Below are 26,624 nucleotides of genomic sequence, written 5' to 3'. Positions count from 1 at the left end.
CTCTGAGGGTCGTATAATAAATAGTCTGTCTGTCATTTTGTCTGTCTTTCTCACCGTCTCTATCTGCCTGTCTCTCTTTCTGTCTCCTACTCCACAAGCGATTCGTACATTATATATGTCTCCAAATGCGTCCATTTGTTCGTCTGTATCTCAGAGTCTGTTTCTCTGTGTTTAATTTGAGTTTTAAGAAACTAAATACTCACATAATCCTCTTATAATAGTGCTATCATTACTTTTCCATTTTAGATATAGAAAGTATGTTTGTAAAGAAGAAGAAGAATCTGGAGACGAATGAATGCACAATTCTAGTGGCAGGTAAGTTTAATTTGGGACGGAAACTAGGTTTTGTCAATGTATGTGTCCTATCTATCACTATCCACACATAAACAGAATTAAACGACGATAAAATGATTAGAAACAGCAACAAAATAGTTGTTACAAATGGATTGTAGGTTATTTTGTCAAGGATTATATCTATAATATCATAAGGGATTATCATGGATTAAATATTATAGCTGGTATTTAATAGGATTAATAACAGTTATGCATAGGGTGACCTTGTGAAATTTCACATTCTATTTTAGTTGCTAAGCTAATTTGCAAACCTCTTTGACTCACACACTTTCTTTCCTTTGTGTTAAATGTGATCATTAGGAAGACCCTGTGTTTGTGCGTGTGTATGTGTGTGTGTGTGTATGTGAGAGAGAGAGAGAGAGAGAGAGAGAGAGAGTGAGTGTGTTCATGACGTAATGATCAGTATAATCTGCCCTAATGATGTCGGTAACAATTTCACACATATCTTGTGGTAGGAATATTGAACATATTCATAGATGCTATCCGATAGTTTTGTCTACAAACCTCATAAATTAGGTATAGTATGAATAATTAATCTTTGACTGCTACACAGTTGTGTTTGTTGAGATTAGTCATAATAATTTAAAATTGTGCAGAAAAATGAAAACCTTCTCTCCAGGTGTGAAAAGTACTCTATTTATGAGCTACATTTTATTCGATATACTATATTTATGAAACTCTATAAAATTGTAATACTTTTCGGACCAAATCATCATGTAAAAGCACAAAGAAAATTCGTCATTATTTATTTTGCTCGAAACTTTACGTACGTCGTCCAAGACGAGAGATTTAATTGTTTGGAAAGGACGATAGGTGGAGACGGGTGGAATGAGGCAGACTTAAAAATTCAGCGACTTTGATCAACTATGTCGTACAAAATAGATGTATCTTATCCTATCCCGAAACATTAACTTATTGTTACAGTCTTCTTCGTATTGAATTAGTATCCTACGTTTCTGAGTGCACACATGATTATACCTTTCTATTCAATTGTACTAGCTCTTTCTGGTAAATATTGATGATTCTAAGATCTATTCGCATTTCTAAAACTACACGTATCTGCATTTCCTATTTTAATTCAGGCGAGCCAAATGCTGGGAAAAGCAGCCTCATCAATCTAATTTTAGGGGTAGACCTCCTGCCAACCAGGGAGTGGTCCTGTACCGCTACGATCTGTGAGATACGGACGGACAAACAAGGAGTCAAGGAGGCTGTTGCCCACTACAGGAAGAAACATGATGAAGTCAATTTAGATAAAAAGGTCCACAGGTTACTTCCCCGTATTATTGACCTTGGTGACAAAGATGGAAAAGGTATCGAAGAACTCCATCAGGTACTTCAGGAAACGGATGCAAATGGCAATTCTCCCTATTCCAAAGTGGAACTGAATTGGCCCTTCTCAGTGTTAGAGGCAAGTGGCTCTTAACTCGGCGATCAATTCTTTTATCTTGCTTTTTCTTTTGAACAGCTGAATATTGCAAATGTATAAACGAAGTTGCTGAATATTTTTTCTTTCTTTTCATTATATATATATATATATATATATATATATATATATATATATATATATATATATATATATATATATATATATATATATATATATATAAGTGTGTGTGTGCATGTGAAAAGTCTTGATGTATCAGAATGATATAGTCCAGAATGTCCTTGAAAAAATTCACAACAATCCCAAGACAGTGTTTAAGTCGAAGTCAGTGAATAATTAAATTAAACTAATCCTCTTAATCTTATAACTGACTACAACTGAAATAGATTCCACAAAGGCTGATATCAAGATGGGAAAGAATAATTGAGATGTAAGCACCCTTATATACAGCCCCACTTGATCTTTTTTTGCAACAAGATTTTCTAAGAAAACTCCATCATCTTAACGGAAAATTTTCCAAATGTACACATGGTCTAATCTGTTTAGGTAAGGTTTAGCGAATTCGCCTGACAAACATCTTGGAGACCCTGTTTTTTTTCCAAGAGAAAAACCATTGTTCTGGACTCAGATCAAAGAAGCAAACGTGTTGCTTACAAATGACCATTATTATACAATATAATCTACAATCGTGGACGAAAATTAGTTATGTAATATATTATTTACAAATGATCATTACAATCTGCTATCATGGACAAAAGTTAAAGAATCGATTTCAATAATTTTTTGGGTATTATTTTCGTAAAATTCTACTATGGCAGGTATAAATGATGTATTTGTGATCGGAATTAGATCGTCCTCAAAAAGTAGCTACGAAAGCCCCGATTCTAAGATAAGAAATAAAGTCTTCGAGGTTAAATTATGAAGTTAGAATGGTTACATGAACATTTATTTTATAATTCTTTCTGTTAAATGTTGGACAGCCTCAACAATGGGTGACAAACATACTTTTTTCTCGAAAATACACTAGGACAGATTCTTTTTTACATGTTTTACTAGCAGTTGTTCCAAATCATTATTAAGCCTAATTAGATGAATTGTGCAGAATTAAGCTTCTTTCTTTGCTAACTGGTCGCTTTATACTAGATGAGGAACACTGTTGACTTGGTTGTTGTAAGTTCACATTCTTAAGACCCATTCCTAAGGATAAATTGTGCAATTTCAACATTTTATTGGCACACGTGTTCCTAAGGTATGCTTCAGTTTGTAAATATTTAATATAATACTAATCGTCTGTTGAAATAAATTGGACCTTCCTTACGTATATGGACTATTTATATTCTTTTCGCTGAGAAAATAATCTGATGTAAGGCAGATTTAATGATTTAGGAAACATCCAGAATGTACAAGATTTCGCTATTCTTGTGTTTGCTCTGTAATTGTGCCTTCTCTGGCTCGAAGGTTTTCACAATTGGCTCCTATGTATTACTAGAACGATCTTAAGGAACAACACGTAAGAATAGAGAACATATTATATTCCATGTCTCCTGTTCAGTAGTTTGCAATATTGTCAGTTCTTTACCGATTTTAAAAATTTAATTTGAATTAGTCTATATAAAAACCTGAATAGGGAACTCAAACATACCTTCTACCAAGCTTTTAAGAGACAATGGCCTGGATATAACGCCACGTTTTAAAATTTTTATTTGGGTGGGGGAATTTTTCATTACGTTATAATATAAATGTGGTTGTAAATGATCGAACACAAGTATAATTAAAAAAAATAATAATTCACTGATTAAAATTGTCAAGAGTTCAAAACATGGACAATAAAGATTTATTTCGTTCAAGTAGCACACATACGCGTTAAAGAAAATAAGCAAGAAAATATAAGAAATAAATGATGTTATAGCCGTAAGATCATAAGACATGGAAAAGATATAATTTTCGTAGAATACGCACTTGTCGCAAGCCTGTCGACTGGTCATGTTCAACTTCCTCCTGGTCGTGGCCCGGATAATGGATATTGAAAGCCACATCCTATGATGCTGGCAAAGTCAGGCTGCGTTTCGTAGGCTGCGCATGTCTGTTGTAGCCCTTCACATTATACGTTATATGATTAGCTACATTAATATTTCAGGAAGGAATAGTTATAGTTGATACTCCAGGTCTTGATGGAATGGAGAGATTGTCTCAACACGTTTCAAGTTACTTGGAAAAGTCGTTCGGATTCATCTACGTAATCAATAGCACAAGCGGCGTCCAGAAAGAAAGGGTAAGAGGTACATGTAAAAGGAGTGTGGCTTTTTTAAATTCGGTAGAACAGTCATGAAGTGGCCAAATTCAGATTGCACAAAAGTAATACTTTCTATATCCGGAGTGGTCGCTCTGATTGCTCTTTGTATCGATACAATACTGTCCCATGGTCTTGATTTCTTCAGCAGAAATATAAGCAATCAAGTATGTATCAAAGTAAGTCTGTTTGAAGATCATAAAATTATTTCCGTGTGATTGTGGTGTTTAACTGAAAAAAAAAACAACAAAAAACATAAGATGTTTGCTTGAATGCAGCCAATACTTATTTTTCTCGAGTTGGAGTGAACATGGAGGATACAAATTTGTATTGCCTAGGAAAGTGGGTAATTGTCATGTACCTGTTATTTTCTGTACATGATGTTTATATTCAAGTCCTATCAGTAGAAGAAAGATGCTTCTTGTTGGTGGATGGAAGCATTTCGAGACACGCAATGCTTGAAAGTTCTATCTAAAAGGATCACATTTGTCAAGCATTACAGCCACTGTAACCGGTAAAAAAGACCACATTCGTTACCAGCAGAACAGTGAAGGTTAAATTTCATGAGTAATAAGCAAATAGTGTTACCACTCTGTGGTCTTAAACTAAGTAACAGAAAAGAGCAAAAGTTTTTAAAATTCAAGCAATAAGTTATTGCCTTAGAATACAAAATGAAAATTTCAAAAGAACGTACAGTATTGTGAATTAAATCCAAAATTTTCACTAAAAGTTATATTACAAGTCCAACTGCATAACGTTCCAGATGAATTCCATTGGTGCTCCAAATAAATTTCAATATTGAATGTGTTGAATAGCCTATAGTCTCGAATATGCTATTGTGCCAATGGCCTGTGCAAAAGGTCCTTTGATGTATCACTATAATATAATCCAAACATCCAAAACATCCTTGACTGAATTAACTATAACTCCCAATTAATGCTATAGTCCAAGAATATTATTGTGAATTCCAGTGAATGTTATAAATAAATAAATCCACCCAAATTAACAAATGAACACAACAATCAGACTAGATCAGCTTCGGATGTTAAAGAAAGGATGAAAGATCCTCAAGTAAGAAAATTTATATAACTCCACTTGACCCAGGTCGCAATTACCATTTTCTAGATATATTCTGCTAACTGAATGGACAAAATCGTTTATAAACATTTAAAGGTTTGTATCAGGACTTAACTTTCACTAAAACTGAAGTAAACATGTTTCAAATTAATAATACCCCGACTATATAATATATAATCAAAGCGAAATAATAGCTATGCATTATGTTGCTTACAAAATAAATGTCACTGGTCAGGTAGATTATTACTTTGATTTTGGTCAGTTACAAAATATAAATACATTTAACATATAATCATTGAACAAAAACAAACAAACAATGCAAATTAAATATACCTAACACATCTTCTCATAAAGAACAAGAAAGATTTATACAATAAAAACGTTCTTTAAAACAGAAGTTAAATATATATAGAGAGAGTCAGAAATTTATCAAGACGAAGAAAACTCCTTTGGTTTGCATTTTTGTGATATTTTAATTTCAGTTTTGACTGAACAGAGTAAAGTGCTTGCTACTTTACATGCCTTCGACAACTTGTGGTTGTTATTAGAAACATGATCAAGAAGATGATTTTCTTAATCTTCAGGTGAAAGAATTTTCTCTTTTAATACATTCATTGCTCCACGGACAAAATGTCCAAAAGCATGACAAAGAGATAAAGATTCTTGAACTGGTTTCATAAATAGCAAACAACAATAAATGAACACCTTCGTCCAACTTTTTTCCGTGATCAAAGCAATATGACCGAAATATATTTGCCAGAGTTAATTTGATGAAATAGTTTTAAATCCCCTTGACATTCAGGGTGATAGGCAGAATACTTAATTTGCTGGAGGCCTAATTGATAGATAACTTGCTGGAACATTCCAGACATAAAATTTGATCCCTATTCAGATTGGGTAGATTATGGAAGGGCAAATTGTGTAAAAAAAATAAATTTGTTAATGCTTTTACTATTGATTTTAGTTTTAATATTTCTCTAAATAATAGCTTCTGGGAATCTTGTGGATGCAAGCATTATTGTCATGATATATTGGTTGTCTGACTTGGTCTTTGTTAAGTAACCGATATAGTCTACCATTATTTTGTAAAATGGTTCGTCAAATGCAGGAATAGGTTGCAGATGAGCCTTCGGTATCTTCTGATATGGTTTTCCTACCATTTTAAAAGTGTGACAAGATCTACACTATTTAGAAATAACACTTGTAATTTTCGGCTAATAAAAATAATTCAAGATCTTCTGATAAGTCTTGCTTGCCTTTAAATGACAAGCCATACATGTTTGATGACTTAGACTAAGAATTTCCTGTCTATGCGAGAAAAGAACACTAATTTCATAGCTCACCGACCACTTATCACCAGCGGGTACCTCATATGGTCTCCATATTCTCGTAAGGATAGCAGTTTTAACAAAATAACAAACCGGTACTTGTACGGCTTCAGTTTAGCTAATCGTCCTCTGAAACAGAGGTCTCAGGAGCTTGCTCTTTTTTAACAATGAATGATTATTTTGTTACCTTGACTAACATAAAGAGAATGAGTAATGAGAAGAGGATCACAGTGATCCGTACCTCTTGATGGATACATACCAGGAGCAAAGGTGGCCTCATCAAAAGCCTCGTCAATAAATGTGTCAGCAAAATTAATAATTTCCTGATCAACACCATTCTCAAGAGCTTTCACGGCCTTAGGTCTAGCAACTGCACAAGTTGGATATACAGTAGGGATTTCTTTTCTATAAGATCGACTTTCTGATCCAAACAAGGCTTTTCATTTACAAGTGGATTAACCACAACCGTATCTCCAGCTATGTCATTGCCAAGTAGTAAATGAATACCCTCGATGGGTATAGACTGTCACGAGTCCTGAGACTAGTTCTGATGACTAATGTTCATAATGGAGAAAACAGTAACAAATCTCCACACTTCTCCCTGAATAAGAATAGTTTCGGTAGAAGAAGACGTCTCAGAAAAAGGCAAAATACCTGGTAATTAAAGCTTTGTGAAGTTCATGTGTCGCCTTAAATTGAAATAGGGATAAGGTTAGCAGAATCACTGATAAGTGATATAGAACCATTTTATGATTCTCCAATAGGTTCGAGTAGGAAGAGGTGAAGAAAAGTCTTTTCAGAAAATTGATTCCATAAAGTTGTGCCAGAATGATATTTGCAAGTACTCGTTAAAGATTTAGATTTTTGTTATTGTTGTTGTTGTTTTAGTTACCAACGAACTGCTGAGATGACATATGAAACTTCATGAGTCACGTAATAGTCATCAGCTGTTCGAGCATCATTTTCAAAAGTTTCGACCTTTTGTTCATCAAGGTAGGTCTTGGCGTCTCTATCGATACAATTCTTGAGCTCTTAAACCAATATGAGTTGTATGAGATTATCGTAGTCTTGACCAACCATTTGTCTGAGCACCACTTATCAAATAATTGCTCTTTTTCTCTTGCAAATTCAGCATGGTTTTGTGCAGTTTCTTTCTTACAGTTCCTAAACCTACACCTTTCTAACGTGTATTTTGGAATTTAGCAGGTCTAAAAATATTTTTTAAGCATGTGAGCTTGTATTCTCAAACATCCCCAAATTTAGTGTCTACTGTTGCTCAACGTTTGTTTCTATAGATCACACAGAATATATATAGTAACATTCTTGTTGTAAATAGATTTTAGGATTTAAATGTAAATTCGTTCTCACATTATTAAACAATGTTAAATTTGAAGGTATGTCAAAGTTGAAGAGTTTCGTGATTATGGGGCTTGATACCAACCTTTTAAAAACCTCACAAAAACCCATCGATCTTTTAAATTTTTAACTTAGAAATTTCCTTCTTTAATATAATACCCGTTTTTAAACAGTTGCAGAATTTTGTGAGGACCGTGATACATTCGGCAGGTGAAGACGGCTTCGATCCGGACTCTACTCTTTTTGTCACAAACAAGTGGGATCTGACTGAAGAGAAAGACAGACCCATACTTAAAGAAAACATAAGAAGCAAGCTGACGCTGTTTTATCCGGAGCTAAAAGAGGATCAGTTATGCTTTCTATCTATAAAGCAGGTAACCCGTAAAATATTTTTGCTCAGAATAATGTTGAAACTGGCTGCCGATATTCATGTAGGTCGCTTCATCTATATTTACTGGTTATGCTGAAATGTAATTAGGTATATTTATTGTTTGCATCCTTTGATCAGGAAATAAGTTTTCTTATATTATCCAGTCACTCCCAGCTTGTGATTCTGTTCCTTTTGTTCATTTGTATTTTTATGTCTTTCTTTGGGAGTTGTTTCGCACGACCTGCATAGAATATATGTGCAAAGAGATGCACAACTATGTCCTTTGTCCAGTCTGACTTGTAAAGTATTATTCAAAGCTCCGAAAAATACACCTCTTGAACATTATGGGTCTACCCAAGGCATCAAAAATGCGAGGGAACGAATTAAACTGAGATTGTTTGGTTAGAATCAATCGATGCAGAGAATTAGTCAGTACCAATACCAACCGTGTAAAGCTTTTGAAGCTTAAACTTTGCCTAGAACACACTGGAACAATTTGAAAACTCGGATTCGTCTTCGGGGACAGAATTTGTGTCCTGTATGGATTAAAAGAACAACATTTGCGTTTGTGACATCATGCTAATAAAGAAAATAATGCATCGGTGAATCGGAATTAAATTCTAAAACTTACCCTTGTTTCAATTTCATGAAAGAGAATAAAGTGGCATGACCTTTCTTTATTTCTTTGAGAAAAGACATATTCAGTATACTCAACAACATACAATAGTCAGATGTACACGCTATATATTTAACTAATAAGTAATAAGTTCTGCTCATGATTCAAACATTCCAGGTTCGATACTCGCCCAGGCCAGCCATCGACTGGCTCCGTGTATCCTTGCGAAAGGAGCTTCATTCTCATTTCTTAATAATGTCTTGACAATGCCGTTAAAAATCAACCAAGAAAACAAAGTATATAACTTGCCATACATTCGAATTTGAACACAATTAGTAAATAGTGCGCATATCTCACAACACTATATCATTATTATTATTATTATTATTATTATTATTATTATTATTATAGTTGGTGTTCATCATTCCGCTAAACAGTTATCTTGACATCTTTCGATCAAAACCTCGAAGCATAACACTACCGCGATATAATTGCTTTAACAAATCTTGTAGATGGCGTTGATTTCTCGTCACGCTGTGTTGTCGTTCTATTTTTCGTAACTGAATATAAGTTTTAATTTCTTGTAATTTGTTGTCCAACAAGCTCATATAAAATGCTAATATTTTACCGCAACTAAATCTCGCGATTTACAGAGAGCATCATAGTCGTGTCGTAACCTTTCAGTGACTTCATGATGGACTTGAGTCTACTATCTATTAGTACAGCCTTTAGGGATAATATAATTTCGAGAATTTACAGTTCTTTAAAGTCGCGAAAAGTTTCCCATTACCTGTTAAACGTTTCTAAACTGTTGTATAGTCGTTCTTCAGGTAAGGAATATATGGATGGACTTCACCTTGGTGAAATCAAACCGCCCGTGAAAGATAAAACGATAAAACAATAGCATAACTTATCTTGGTAAATTAAGTTCTTGAAAGTTATTAGCATTGCGTGGTAAATTTGTTAGTTTATGGTAAAGTTGTTTCAGTTTCTTATTTTTCTTCAGTTCATATCGTAATAATCTATATAATCAGTGTGCCACTGATTTAAAAGTGACCTGCTAAAGATAGAAAAGAAAACAGCAAGATTAAGATTGCATTTCTATTGAAAGTTCTATCCATTTCTATCACAAGTTTTATGCATTTCTATCGAACGTTCTGTGCATTTCCATAGAAAGTTCTCACTTTCTTTATCTATTGTTGATGTTGTTGATAGGCACTTGCAGGGATAATCCTCAGAACCCAAACAGCTGATCACACCGATCTCAACCTTGCAGTAGAAAAACTACTTCCCGAAAGTTTGAGAAGCAAGTTATATACTCAGTGCAGGTGGGTATTAAAGGTAATTGTGGGATACTACATCGTATGCAAACATTTACAAACACAAATACAAATTGACATTGCTTCACTACCCATTTTAAATGTTGGTATAATGTTTTAAAAACAGCTCAAGATCTGATCTGATTGCAAGTTAAATTGTAAGAAAAATATTGTGAACAAAGTGCTTTGCTAACCAAGATGTATAGTTATCTCTGTTATGATGATTGATCGGTTGAAATATGAACTTGAGTTCAGGCTTTTTATACTGGAGTTAACATATTATTTATATTTAAGTAAACTTTTCAATGAAACCTTCACAAATAAACTTCGTAACATCGCACACATTGTTGAAGAGTGGAATCCTTCATATGAATCAAATCAAAGAGATTAGATTGTATTGTGTCGACCGCATATAGTACGAAGAGTGTCATCCTTCATACAGAAAAAATAAAGATTAGAATGTATTGTGTCAATCACATAAAGGATGGAGAATGTCTTCCTTCATATAGAACAGGTTACAGGGATTAGGTGGTATTGTGTCAGTCGCATAAACGATGCACATGCCTGACTCATGTATACCTCCCGAAAGGTAGACCTCGACCAGAGTGCATACCTTCTGAGAGGCGTACCTCGACAATAGTGCACGCTATACCAGCGTCCACAGAAACACATTTTGTAACATGAAGAAGCTCAGCGTGAATGTAGTTTTAAAGTCTTAGGAAGTAGACTTATGTATAGTTCCTTTAATTTTGGTGGTGACCACAGTAGATATTTGCTTTTAAATTTCATTTTTTATGAGAGCTATATCTATTGTATAAAGAGCACAACCAAACGTCATGAATCTCAGACTAGTTTCATTATGTTGCTGAACATCTTTTACATCTCATTATGGTTCTGCTTTGGTTTTGTGCTTTATCAGATTTTCAATGAAACTTTCCACGTGACCTGGATTTCTATGTAGATCTCTTGTCTCCACCTTTTTCTGTTCCTCTAACGGTTGAAGAAATAAATCAATCTCTTCTGGACTCATCTCTAACAATACATTGAAAACGTCACAATTTTAGACGCGGTCGTCGTTCGTTGCCATTTTTATTTCGACGAAGACAAAAGTAGCTCTTCGAACGCGGGCACGTATTTTACCTAATAAGGAACCGGTGAATGTTTTTACTTAACTCCGGTCAATGACACTAGGGATTGACCCATATCAACAATGTTAAACTAATGGGACTATTTGTGAAGTATAATATGATATATTAATTTCATGAATTATGTAACCAGTATATTTTATTTTGTCAAATAATTTTTACATCTTTACCTTTTTTCTGGTTGTAATTCATGTTTTCATTGATTTGATTTTGTTTAATTCTCTATTTTAAGTTTTGCATAACTACTTCTAATCGGCGCAGTTATTGTGCAGAGGTGCAGTTAAATGCTCATACATGCCTATATGATATGATAAACATAACTGAAAACAATATTATATTAAGCTGATGGATGGTTTGGCAGTGAGCATATAAAGAGGAAAAGGTGAACAAACCAACAATAATCCAACACATTTTCGCACAAATATTGTAAGCTATGTTTCGTGGATCTTAATTTGAATTTGTACAATTTAAGATGGCTGTCCGTTGTGTTGAAGAGATCATTGTACAACCTGAAGGTGTCTGCGGTCATGGCTTCCAAGAACAGTGAAAAGATTCAGGAGCAATATCAGCAGCTTGAGTCCCAGATGAGAAAAATTGAGCAGAATGTCGCAAACACTATCGATAAAGTTCGAAACAGCCTGGTAACTGAGGCTGAAAATATCCGCAAAAGAGTTCTGAAAACTCTACAGTCGAAAGAAGTTCAGGTAAAAGAAAGTTGTTGCACAATTGTGAAGGGTATAAACTGTATTTGAGATAACAATATAAGGGGGATTTCAATATTGTTGGTTTGTATGTAATCATTCGTTTTAGCCAAATAGGGGTTACGTTTGCAAACACCAAAAAGACCATTATTAACATTGTCACTTTTAAAATTCATGTCTGTGCTATTTGATATCATAATGATGGTATATAAACAATGGTAGCAATCAAAGCAAGGATCAAAGGTAATAATAAATATATATGCTACATCTAGAAAATGCCTGGATTGCTTAGCGAAGTATAATTTGATGAAGATACATAAAATGTACTTCTTGTCCAGGAACATATCCAAAGTTGCGATTATTCGCTTGGGATAACTATCAAGTTATACTTGTCTTACTTAAAATAACTAGATTGTTGATTCGATTAATCGGTTCTAATAATTATTATTCTCACCCATGCGACAGATAAATCTAGCTGTTTTGCTAACTTCCGGTTTCTCATCTGTCGGGTTGTCACAGTGATGGTGTCCACGCGATATGAACTACTTTCAGAAAGAAGAAACCCTTATTGACATCTGCTGTGCTTCACGGAGTTGTTTTAAAATCAAACAACAAAAACAACAATACAAATGTATAACAAAAATGAATTCACCCACAATGCAGTTTATAGTCTCTCCAACTTTGATAACACACAATAAGAAACATCTTCATAGAGACAGACACACACGAATTCGAGCTATTTGGTATTATGCTAGAAACTGTAGTTCGTTCCACACAGCATGGTGAATTTTATTCTATCTGTAATTCACAAAATTGTCAGGTTAGCGTCATTAACGTAGATACTTGTACCTAATTCTTTTTCAATACTTCGTTTGAAGCTAATTGATTACTTTTAGCTACATTTAATGACATTGACCTAAATATCTACTGTGCTACATACAGGATAAAGTTCGCCATGATGTGTGGAACGAACTATTACAGTAAACACTGTTCCAGACACACATGCTAATCACATCTCTGGCTGCAAAAACCGCAACCAGTAATGTGTTATGTCAAACTGGTTTCTTCAAACCTTGTAGAACACCCCAATATGCCCGGGTTGAATCAACCATAAGAGTGCACTTTCAAATGAAAACTCCTGCACTTACCAATCAGAGTGGTTCTTTCATCACTTCACGCACTATTCCACATGAAAATTTCAATGCAGCATATCATTGCACTAGTAATAGTAACACTGGCCATATTCCCGGGACAGAAAATATAAATTTCAAAGAAAGTCATGAATTAGAAATCTTTTCAGTCATAACACACTTCGTTAGAACTAAACCCAATATTGTACGGAATCGTACAATTTCATTTCCTACCAAATAATTTTTTTCCAAATTAGAACTGATGAAATTTAAAGTTAACTTTATGAAAGATATTATTTACTTATTGTTATTTTCATACGACATCCATTGATAAAGGCGATAATACAGTAATAATATCAAATGGTTAACTTTATGAAAGATGTTATTTACTTATTGTTATTTTCATATGACATCCATTGATAAAGGCGATAATACAGGAATATTATCAAATGATTAACTTTATAAAAGATATTATTTACTTATTTTTATTTTCATATGACATCCATTGATAAAGGCGATAATACAGTAATAATATCAAATGGTTAACTTTATGAAAGATGTTATTTACTTATTGTTATTTTCATATGACATCCATTGATAAAGGCGATAATACAGTAATAATATCAAATGGTTAACTTTATGAATGATATTATTTACTTATTGTTATTTTCATATGACATCCATTGATAAAGGCGATAATACAGTAATAATATCAAATGGTTAACTTTATGAATGATATTATTTACTTATTGTTATTTTCATATGACATCCATTGATAAAGGCGATAAGACAGTAATAATATCAAATGGTTAACTTTATGAAAGATATTATTTACTTATTTTCATTTTCATATGACATCCATTGATAAAGGCGATAAGACAGTAATAATATCAAATGGTTAACTTTATGAAAGATATTATTTACTTATTTTCATTTTCATATGACATCCATTGATAAAGGCGATAATACAGTAATAATATCAAATGGTTTTTTATGTTTCTATTTTCTCATGCGTAGAAATTGTGTAATTAGGGTCGACCAGTCACGCCATTGCCCTCATTAACATATTCGTGTGAATGCACATATTCATACAACAATAGCACGTGGTTAGAGGCGCTCGTTGTGCAACACCACCAACACATGACAATTATAACTTTTTTCTTTATTTCTTTTCCCTTTCTAAGAACGGAATATATAGCTAGATTTTCATAAAAGAGTACAAGACTTGATGATCTTTACATAAAGTGAGTGGCAATATTAGAAGTTGACTAATACTGTATATGTTGACTTTGCTAACTATATTGCAAAATGCAGGGTTATTTTAATTTAATTGCAAAGGAATTCGTTGAGAATAATAATCCATGTCAGTGTTTGTGCCACGAAAAGGAGTTAAACTGTATTAATCTCATGGAAGTAGTAAGATTAGTTTTGCTGTTTTACTGTACAGAAACACAGGTGATATCTCGTGCAAAGGCGATTGAAGTCCCTTGTCCAAGGACACACCAGCAGACCCAGTCTGCAGGATTCGAACCCGCACCCTTTTAGTTGCTAGTCCGGCATGCTAACCATTTAGCCTTCGCTGCTCCTAGTTTAAATAGTTGTATTTTCTACTAGATGTGTCACACAGCATGTTTTTATATTGCATATTAAAAACAACAGTTTCACATTTGGCATTACTGGCACAATCAACAGGAAATCAAATAGTTTTAAATCTTGTCAGATGAATTTGATGGATTGGAAATCGAACGAAGTTCCTGTAGAGACAGACCCCAAATGGTTCCTCAGTGAGGCTGTTGAGAAGATTGCTGATAAAGTAGGCGCCCAGATTAATCTTTGGGAAAAGACAAACAACATCGTAGGAACACTTAAGCACAACATCATCAATGGCTTCAAGAGAGATTTTCAGTTGATGGAGGATCAGATTGCAAAATGTCAAAGTAGGTCATGTTTGGTATTTCTGCAATTTATCCTCAGACGAATGTTTGGTGCTTAAGAATGAGCCATGCAAGATATTTGAAAGTTGCAATGAATTTATTTCAAAAATATTTTTTAATATCAATAGTTATTCATTAACAGATGCATGAAGTATATTGTATTTAATAAGTATGATATTTTTTTCTGATTATGCAACCAAGTTAAATGGTTTTAGAATACAGGAAAAGACCATTGTTTTACTCAACTGCATATATTTTCATCCTCAATATGAGATTCTTTGTATATTTGTTAATGCCTGGTTCGTAACAATGAGGTTGTTACTGAACACTCAGCTGTTGTCACTGATTAAATATTAGGAATAGATTCAGTTGTCCATAGTTGTTTAGATAAAATTGTTCAGAGTTTGCAAATTTAAAACTTCAGAGTTGTTTTCATCTTTTCTAATTTTCCCATGCGCAAATCTCAGCTTTTTGAGAAGCTTCATAAGCAATTTCAATCTGAGGTGGCATTGTGCGTGGCGCTACTAGTGAAAGGTTGCTCGGGACAGTTATGGCCTTATGCTTATTCAAATATTGGGATCATACATTACGACTGAGTTAAGAATTGTTCCTCTTCACTTAACTTATTTTTGTATATAATTCATACACATTCAGCTTCTAATTATTTATGATAGGGTAATGATTATGCACAGCTGGCCGAGCTCAAGCGTATGTTGATGCATTTTTGAAAAAAGGATCTGAAAATTTAGGTTCAAAACACCTTCTAATGCAAATGTTTAAATTTAGCAAGTATATATACTTTGTTATTCATGGAAGCTAAAGCAGACTGATTTCAACGATGCCTCAAACACGGTTTAAGATTCTTGAATAAAGCCTGCATCACTTCTAATAGCTGAGTCTATCTAGTTCCAAACCTCAAAGGAACATGATGGTTTTGTTGACGGCCATGAATAATTCTAAAGGATGTTAACATTTGATCTATAGAACAAAAACGTATTCAAGATAAGAAAATAGATCGAATGCATTGTTAATGAACTTCAGTGAGGTTGTTTGGGGCTTATTATTTCTAAATTTAATTGCATTTTTTTTTAAAGATGTAAATGCAATCTATTTCAAATATCTTAGGGACTAACATTTCCTAAAGGGATATGTTTAATGCTGGGTCTTCTGGTAATATTTTTATTTGTAATACTCTTTTATGAGAAATAACGGTTGAGTGGTACATGCACTTGAAGTTGCTTTAATTCAAGTTGATTTCATTCAAGTTAGGATTCTAATTTATGTATTTTTCCTATCAAGGTGCACTGCTTGGCGGAGCACAAGATGTAGCCACAGATTTGCATCATTCAATCAAGAAACATATCCCTATAAAAACGCTATTCAAGAGATGCTACGAAAAAGAAGACGAACATGTCAGAGCAGTTAGGGGTTTGGGAGGTGCAATTAGTGAAATCGGAATTTTAGATAACCATACACGCAAGGAGCTCAAAGACTTAAAGAAACATTTCAAAAAGAGATCTCCAGAAAACATGATGCAAGAAGCGACTGCTTTGTATGTTGATAGTATTTTTCGGGCAAAGGATCTTGGGAAAAGAATACATAATTATCTGTGTCCATTGATGAAAGGGATAGATTCCATGGCTCACATGATTCTCGATTTCATGAAAGCAGACAGAAATCTGTTTGAAACTCTCCAAAAAGATCGAAATGACGAAGTTTTGACTGATGTTTATTCAAAGATGATGGCTAAAGGATCACATTTGCAAGGGAGACTTGATCTGTTCTTCGTTCAAAACATTATGAAGTTTGATTATAAACCGAATGACATAGAATGGAGCCCGGACACAGCTCCTATTGGAAGCGGTTCATTCGCAGATGTATACGTGGCAAACTTAAAGGACGCTGCCAGAAGTGAGTCATCTTTAATTCCAGTTGCCCTGAAAGTCTTCCGAGATCGAGTGAAAACGAGTACTATCACGTCTATCTTACTTGAAGACAGAGTTTTGAGGTAATATTAATCAAATTCAGTAATTAGTATGAGTTGAATAACTATAATCATCATTTTGCCGCATAAATTCGATTAAACAAAGACGAGACAATGCACATGACTGACACTAATGCTCACATCACTGCGTTAGATCTTTACTTAAAAACGATTAACACAAAAAGGAGTATTTGAAAGTGTCAGAGTATATTTTATAACTTTGCTGTTCCTCTGAACCTGCCAATACATCTAAGGTCGATCAATAGAGAAAACAACGTTCTCTAAAATGATCTGCAGCTGCAAATGCATTAATCCGGACACGTGCAGATGCAGTAATCCGGACACCTGCAAATACAATAGTGTAAACAAAACATGGCTAAATGATAGTGGCATAAAATATGCGAGGAGAACAAATTCAGTTTCTAAGGAAACAGCATACTGTAACGTGATGTCTGAGTTTGGTTTCCCTGACAGTTTTTCATATCGACAAAGACAAACATTAACATACAAAGTGACAAATAGAAGTATAACGAAATTACTATTTTACATCATAAAACTGTAAGATTGGATATAACAGTGATGCTAGGCCCGCGCCATTCCCGATTGAGCATACCTTTGATAAGTGCCATTTTAATTATAAAGGACAGCTACTGCAACTCCTACTTATGCTAAAAGAATAAACAAAAAATTAAAATAAAGCATTAATCTAACAACCACTTCAAATCCAGAAACCAGGGTATTTAGTTGAAACAAGGGCTATATTTTCTGGCTATAAGTTTATAATGCAACGAGGAACTTGGAATGAAAGCGACTCATCAAACGTCATCTTCACGGCAATCATAAATGACCCTGCTTTGTAAATATAGTCAGCTGTTACTACAACTAAATGTGGTACGAAACATATTTTGTGGCGTATACAACACGATATTTGAGCATCTATCAAATAACTCTTCTGCATTAAATTTCTTTTTCCAGCATATACCTGTCATACACTAACTTTATTACTTCCATTTATTTATTGTTCTTGTTAAAAAATTGCTTCAAAGGTTTCCAGCAATTATTCTCTATATATCAAAATCATTGATATCTGCAAGGATTATGAAATGTTTAGCATATACTTTTGTTCTACGAAAATCAAGGAAAACTTTGTAAGATTATAGCGCAGTTAATTTGCATAAGTACTTTAAACTTCATTTACCAAAAAAGAGACAACAATCATGAAAATTTTCAACTGCTTTTAAATCTTTTCTTGACCATGATAAGATTTTTATGTCCAAACATTGTGGATACAATCATTTCTTGACCAAGAAAATATTGTTATATCCAAACACTACGGATGCAATCTTTTCAATGAAATAATCTAAAATGAAAAAATAAGATATCTTAGTGACAAATATATTTCACTAGGGTATATGTGTGACTTCATTCTGTCACACTTGTAAGATTTACCTGGTTTAGTTCTCGGGCTAATTTTGGTTAAGGTACATCAGAATATACAAAAGGTCCTGGCTATTATGTAGCAGACTGGTGTCTAACAATTGTCACTTTTTATCACCAAGAATCTGTGCACCAAAAGTGCGTTAGAATTATGCCGCTAGTGGCACACTTCTGTATACTTCTGAATTGTATTTCTGGCACTCTGATTTATTGCATCAACTCTGCTGCAGACTTTTGTATGACATATGAGTACTTAATTAATTGAACAATAATAATAATAATTACATACCTTAACAGCACTAGTCTTTATTAAACATGTCCGGATAATGGGATTTCCATTTCTCTTAAACGTACGATCTGCAGCAGATGATGGTCATTGCAAAGACAAAATCCATTGCCGATTGCCATCATTCTGTGCTAGTCCCTGTATGTAATTTTCTTCGTTATGGTAATATGGTATACGATGATTGATCCATCTCTAAAAATAACAAGGACCTCATCCATAATAAGATGCAGAATGTACCCACAATTACCTGCACAAAATGACACCGATTGGCAGAGTATTCTCTGTTGTCTTTACAATCGTCTGCTAAAGAATTTACTAACCTTAATATGAATCCCCCTCCCATACCGAATTAAATTATTTCTCAGCAAAGAATCTCATAACTTATGTTTTTAATTCCTACGTGACAACAATTCAGTTGTGCTTCAAAACAAACATTTTACTCGCTAAATACATATTTGCATGCATGCATATATAAAACATAACTAATTAGCTGTATTAATTTTTTTCCCCAGAACTGTGGAGCATGAAAATATTATAAAGTATTACGGTGCAACATATAGATACAAGAATCCTGCATATAAGAAACGATTACAGTGGATAATGATCATGGAGATATGTAAGGAGACATTGAAAGACATTTTTGTTAGTGATGAAAGCGAGAATCCTGGCAAACTGGCTTGTGGGTCATCCCAGCAAGTATGTGCCGAAAAGGTTCTGGCAAAATATGCTGTACAGATTTGCAGTGGTCTTCAGTACCTACACGAAAAGGGGCTAGTACACAGAGACCTGAAATTAGACAATATTTTGGTACGAATAGCATAGACTTAAAATATTTGTTTCAGCGTTTTCAACAATTTTAAGCAGTTAACGCAAGGGACTTTCATAGACAATAACTTTCTCTTGTCTTAGGTTTGCCGATAACCGATCTGGATTTAAGTAAAATGAATATATTATACTCCTTAAGCAAAGCATAATTTTTTTAGTTGTTGATTTAATTAAAAAATTAGGAGTCGTACCTAATATTTTCTATTTCAATGCGTAAAATTATAAGTTTAAATTTTACCAAATGTTAATGAAACTACACGTTGGAGTATCTTGTTACATTCTTTGACAATGGTTAGATGCTCTCTAAGTCTTGCTAGTAACCGTGATATAAATCAAACATCTGAATTTCTGGAATGCACGGAGGGTTCAGCGACTGATGCGTTAAGCATGTGCTTCAGAGAGTACATACATAGGGAGTCACAGAAACAGACATAAACCTGTTTGCTTTAACATATAGAATATATGTTCTTTATGGGAAAAAACTTAGGAGGCAGCGAAAGCCATATAAAAGCAATTAGGCTAACATGGGTGATCGAGCTATATTTTTTGGCAAGAACAAAACAGGAAAACAATAGAAGAATCAAAACCCAAAACATTCGTACCAACAAAAATCTGAATACGCCTTGCCTACCCATTTAAACGATCCTTTATCTATTATCGTCCCAAATACTTATAATTTATTGACGAATTAAATATTCTATCAGCTGGATAACCCGATAGAATCGCATTTGTTCAGCATACTTGAAAGAACTATCATTAGCATACAGGATACCATCTGTTTTTTATTTTGGTACACTTTGTAAAACCTTATGTTTCCTGGTTATCTATTTTGCGAGCTTAATTTACTAATTGGTATGAAAAATTAATATAACCACATTTTATTCTCAGGTTGATCAGAACAACGTTGTAAAACTAAGCGACGTAGGGCTCACCAAATCAGAAGAATTTATAGCACATACTGTGACTGGTTCTCCCGCATACATGGCACCGGAAGTGCTTCTCCAATCTGAGCGGAACTATGACCACAGAGCCGATATATATTCTCTTGGTATTATTCTTTGGGAGATGTGGTATGGAATCGATGCAGCGGACCACATACTAACAAAAGTGGTTGGATCGTTTGAGGAGAATGTTCAAAATGGCTTGAGGCCCTCATTAATGATGGATGGCCTTTCCACTCCGCCAGATGACTGGGTTGATCGCATCAATGCAGCGTGGGCATATGAGCCGAAACACCGGCCTGAATTGCAGGATCTCATATATTTTTTCAAAGATATTTTGAGTACAAAATAAGTCTTGAGAAGGTCCGGTATTCGATCCACAACCCAATGAATAGAAAATATTGAAGTTCTCTGATATATATATAATTTGCATTGCTTGTGAGTTAGTTGTTTTGATCTTTATTTCATGATATGCTTTTGTAATGCAACATTGTGTGTTGGACTTAACCTTGTCCAAAATCAAAGTTATTTTCTGCTATGTTTGAATTATTGATTTTGTTTATTCCAAGAAGAACCAATACATCACTAAAATATCCTCTGTGTGTATGGATATTACTATTAGGATTATTATTAATAGAAGTAAACAAGTTTATTTGGGTCTGGGCCAGGGTTATTGGGATTCGTCTGGCATAGCTGACATAGTCCAGGTTCTATATTATAATTTAGTACCAGTAACATTTTATCTTGCAGATACTTAGTACCTTCCAGGTAGAGATTTTAAATTAGGTAATAATTTGTATTGGAAAATGCTAATTGTGACCTGTGGTCAAGTAGATTACTATAAAAAAATCTTGTTACTAGAAAGAACTATTCATGCATGATTAAAATCTAGCAGAATCCATTGTGTTATTGTTGAGTCCAGCAGTTTATTTTGGACTGGAACTTATTTCTTCAAATTAATCAATTCAAGTGATATTTATCTGGAAATACAGAGTGCTCATAAAAATAAGATTCTTGGACAGAGATATCCATTGGGATTTGTAGTGTATTCAAACCTGGAATTATATTACTGTGATTCAACAAAACACTGTCTGTGCTACAACACGAGACAACGGGCCACCAAGGGCATATCAACACCTTCAGCGTCGGATTCAATTTGGATTTCCACTAAATTTTATTCAAAACTTTTATTATTAGCACTTGTGTCTATTCTATACTTATTTGGGTTTGAATTCGCCATACCGTAGGTTCTTTTTTACATTTTCACATTGTATTCAAAGGAATTTTGTTTTTGAATTTTACAAAGCTTGTTGCCTTTGCCTCTTTTCTGTTGCTTATTTTAAAAGCATAGACTCGTAACATTTGCTCGACTTTCTGAAATTGTTGTTATCTGGCACATATAGTGAACTTGGCTTTGTTAAATACATATTACTTACTCTACTAAAGTATTCTATTGGTGCTGATGCTTCGTAAAAATTGAATCAGATGCATTTGCCTTAAGGTTTATATAAGTAATACTAATATTGGAAGCATATCGGCAGCACAAATAATATCTGCAATTTAAAATAAACAACAATAAGATTAATTGGTTATTATTGTACAAGTAATTCAACTGTTTTTCTGTTTCTTCAAATATTTGTTAAAAGAGTTTAGCTAGTTTCTTTTACTGGTTACTTTGGCAGTTGCTTTTAAAATACATTTAGAATGTGAACAACGTTTTTGTTCAAGTAAAACTGCGTTTCTTAGATTCCATACGAAAGATCTATAATGACATTGTAATCAAATTTTCTAATAGGATGAACATGGATGTCTACTAACCACTGATTACTTTCTGGTTTTGAAATGCAATACTGTTACGAAAAGGGATGCAATGACACAATGTCGCTGTCCGAAATCAAAGTCGATTCGTCTACATCGCCCTCTTGTGCACACAAAATTAGGCTAAACGATATTGACCAGGTATTCTGCAAGAAGAAGAATATATAAGGGCAAAGCTCAATCTCCAATGTGGAATACATTTTTGTTATAGATGTGGACAGAACTAAAACTTCTAGGGTACTAAAAATGATTCACTCTAGTCAGCGCTTCAGCATGCGGAGCAAAAGTATGACAAATTGACTGTTGACCCTTTAACTTTCGTTCCAGTGAATACTACTGTGTAAACATCTTTAGCCAACAAGGAAAATTACATATTTTCTTGCAAGGCCCCTCACAACGTCATCAGGGTTTATGTTAATAAAATATATTCAAATGAGAGATGGGGGGGGGGGGAGAGAAAGATGACGTAGGATGTCATAAATATATGGGAGAAAATATTTTTCCACACAACCTGGTTTTCAACTTCGACTTTATCTTTATAGGTAGAAATACAACACAATGCCAGTCGGAGAAGTATTCTGGTCTTTTTACGACTTATTGGGTAAACTCGCTTAAACTATGTACGGGAATTAAGGTAACGAAATGTAAAACAGACGATGTTCACTTATGAGAATTAAATACATTTTATCTCAATAAAAACATGTTCCATTTACAACGAAGAAGTAAAATATATTAAAGTGCGTGGCCATGATCACTTGAGTAGAATGTATATAGGTCCTGATGACAAAGGCTATAATCCAAACTACAAGTGTGCATACACTCATGCCTCATTTCATTCACAGTGTATTTGGGAATAACAATAATCGATTCATCAAGGTTCATGTAAAGTGATCCTGCTGAAGACTTGAAAATGACACCGAATATCGATGAGAAATATATTTAATTTAGCAAGAAATTAATATTTAATGATTTCATGAAAGGTTGTTAGTAATCATGTGTGAAAAAGCCCAATTACATTTGTATATATATATATATATATTGCTGTTCATTGTTCATGGATAGAGAAATGGCTAAGGCTGGCTAAGGATCTAAACGATGATGCCAGCGCTGCATATTAAAAGTAAACATGGCGATCGCACTATATTTGTATGAATAATTCAAGGACTACATAATTCCTCTAAAGAATCTAATTCGAATTGACACAAATTTCCCTCTTGAAAGAAATGATTTTATGATTTTCAGGGTAGACAACTAGCTACTCCTGAGAAATTAATTCCCGGCAATATTTTTTTTTTTGTGCTTTTGTAAGGACTCTATTGATTTTATACAAGTTTTAACTGAATGTTTGATTGACCTTGATAGTGGTAAAATACCTAATGAACCCAAACTAGTGTACATATTGCAAAAGCAAGTGTATGATGTAGCACAGAAACTTAAAGCTTTACTTGCAATTCGGTTTAAAGCTTCAAAAGAGTTATTTTGTTTAAAGAACAACTTTGGTTGAAATCCTACAAACAATTAAATAAGACCTTTAGAGGCAAAATTTATAAATGAATTCGAAAAGAACTTGTGCATAATTCACTCTTTGGAAAGCACGTTGAGAACCTGAGAAAGACGAAAGTAATGAAGCAATGAACAGATCAGAATACAATTTTCCAATGGCCAAAACATGTCATTTGCCAGAAGGAACTACGATAACAGATGACTATATGGTCTTTTTGACAGACTAAAACATTACAAAACCATGATGTCCATACCAATCTTAGGCAGATTTACTGTGTTAGAGATATCCAAATGTTCGAAGTAAGAATTTTATTACAACAATAGAAAAACGAATTACGGCGACCAAAAAGAAATTCAAGTTATTATATTATTATTATTATTATTATTATTATTATTATTATTATTGTATATAAATATATATATATATATATATATATATATATATATATATATATATATATATATATATATATATATATATATATATATATATATATATATATATATACTTGCGTTCTATAATAGGCGTGACTTTCTAAAAGGAAACATGCTTCGATTACCACAAATGAAATTAAGATACTCAGTGGTTTCAAAGATGAACTAGTGAGTTAAAGTCAAAACTCTATGTAGGTACGACCTAGGAAGGCTAAGGGAAAGCTTGCAAAGGAATAAGGAAATGCGAGATCAAGAAGAATTTCAATTAGAGATGTACCCATATCCGTGTTTTTGAACATAACGAAAATTGCCAGAAAATGATGTCAATTATCAAAATAAAAAATGTAACATTGACTTTGTATGGTGATCAAAGGTATTTACTAAATAAGGTAAATGCTTACTGACACGGCGTTACCTTGAAACGAGAAGGGAACCCAAGTATGATTAGAAGTTAGTTTTGTTTCAATTCAAAGAGTCCATAGTTTGTTATTTGGTTTCGTCTGGAACACTATGGTTTTCTACAAACACTGTATTCAATACGTGTTTGTCCTTGCTAAAGAAGACTACAACATGTAAGCTATCTAAAATGCTTGATTGTGTGGTTTATATCTCCACAATCTCAATATCTCAAAATGACTACCACTAACAGGTAATATAACTCAATTATTTGCTTATCTGTTTTGCGTCGACATGATACAGTTGGTAATCAATTAAAAATAAAGTATTTTGTTCCTTTCTACATGTTAAACAGTAACTCCAACGATTTATTAACTGATATGGATATATTGCAATTATCTTATACGTTTTGAATAGCAACTTTCTATGATAAGTCTTGTTGTACACGACGTAGGACGAAATCTCGAAAGTCTACGTTTTAATCCTTTATTTGATTGGGTGTAAACAATATTTCCCACAATTGATCACTCCACAATGTGTCGTATAATGAGGTTCGTTCAAGTATATTTTACGTGCCTAGAGGTAAATTGAATTGGGAGGAGGTTTTGAATATTTCATCATAGTTATTTAATTATATTGTTTCCATGTTTGCACATGGCTAGAATCCAAACCTGCACTGGCGACCTGCTTCTTTCCCTCCTTCTATAATTCTTCACAAAACTGTTCTAAATATATTTGTATTCTACTCCTGTACGCCATGTTCAGCACCTGCAAATGCAGTTCATTGTATGTTTGAATAATTCCATGATCTTCCCTCTCGAAGAAAAACTGTTTGCAAGTTGCAATACAGCCACTTCAGTTATGCTCTCACTTCCTTAAGGGACCCACTCCTTACAGATACTTTATAGAACACCTTTGGCATTGACATAAGCAAATGCACTCCTGTTAGTCTTTAAGTCAATATGATATAGTACATACTTTTGAACGCTATTATTCCATAAAGTATGCCACTGTGACCCACGTTTGACGCTTCGGTAATTACATACACCTTTTATATTAATGTTAATTTCCAAGACACTGTTGCCTGTATACTCTTTTAGCATCGCTTTCTATCAAGAGGTTACGCCAGTAGATATTTTATTAATAATGCATATTTGAAACATATAAAGCTTTAACTTATGTTTAGTTGATAATATCTAAGATTAAAAACTACATGGTTATAATTGATATAAATGCACGCTGTTACGTATATTCATGGAAAAATGTTTAGAATCAATTTCAAGTCATACAATGCTCATTCAGTTGTATAATTTATATTACAATACCTACCATGGGGAAGGAATTCGTTGCCAGCAAGAGAAGCAACAAATACAATACGTAGATAGAGAAGTCAATCACAAAATGTAATGTTTAGGACCATTTTACCGTGTAATCAAAACAAGAGAAGATAACCTTAATAGGTTACGTCTTACTGATCATATAACTACATATTTCGTCAGGATTAATGCATAGGACAGTAGTTGACGACCATATAAAAAGATCACTGTGACCTATGTTTCAATCTGCATTAACTATATAGACGTTTTTGAGCTTAGGTCACTTACTCTAACATTGTCATCAACATTAATGAGCCTGAAATTTGTATTCATGCCAACTCTTAATATAATTAAAAAAATTACGTTATGGCGATATACGTTTATGTAATAAATATGCACACTATTATTATATCAAACTATTATGAGAGATTGTTTCTTTTCAATTTCATAAAATCTGATACAGGCATCCATACTGTGGAACAATCCAATGGTCACTTTGACCCACTGCTTATTTCCAGTGACTGCATAAAACACTTGTTAGTTTCTTCGTCAAGGTTTTGTCATTAATCTTTATATCTCATGCAAAATTGACGAAATATAATACAAGCCTATTGTTGCTACAAAACAGGCTCTGGCTAGTTCTGCTGTCTCCATTGCTTGTTTTAATATCTTCTTC

General features: G+C 33.6%; 1 protein-coding gene across 2 annotated transcripts in view; it reads left to right on the top strand.

Annotated features, from left to right (window-relative positions):
- The window catches only part of LOC149804114 (uncharacterized), a 48,452-nt gene extending 26,387 nt beyond the window's left edge, over positions 1-22,065 (top strand). Inside the window, exons 3-12 of one of the 2 annotated variants that reach the window (XM_089954078.1) lie at positions 247-315; positions 1,437-1,765; positions 3,879-4,013; positions 7,966-8,166; positions 9,994-10,106; positions 11,715-11,946; positions 14,794-15,010; positions 16,307-17,015; positions 19,227-19,521; positions 20,428-22,065. In XM_089954078.1, the coding sequence (XP_089810204.1) occupies positions 247-315; positions 1,437-1,765; positions 3,879-4,013; positions 7,966-8,166; positions 9,994-10,106; positions 11,715-11,946; positions 14,794-15,010; positions 16,307-17,015; positions 19,227-19,521; positions 20,428-20,832 (2,705 nt within the window). In that variant the 3' untranslated portion in view covers positions 20,833-22,065. The remainder of the gene's footprint in view (positions 1-246; positions 316-1,436; positions 1,766-3,878; positions 4,014-7,965; positions 8,167-9,993; positions 10,107-11,714; positions 11,947-14,793; positions 15,011-16,306; positions 17,016-19,226; positions 19,522-20,427) is intronic. The other variant, XM_089954079.1, reaches the window with a different exon arrangement.
- The last annotated feature ends 4,559 nt before the right edge of the window (positions 22,066-26,624 follow it).

Source organism: Sinohyriopsis cumingii, chromosome 3, assembly GCF_028554795.1.
Source record: "Sinohyriopsis cumingii isolate HCF-2022 chromosome 3, ASM2855479v2, whole genome shotgun sequence".
Lineage (NCBI taxonomy): Eukaryota > Metazoa > Mollusca > Bivalvia > Unionida > Unionidae > Sinohyriopsis > Sinohyriopsis cumingii.
This window is presented reverse-complemented; position numbering and strand designations above follow the sequence as displayed.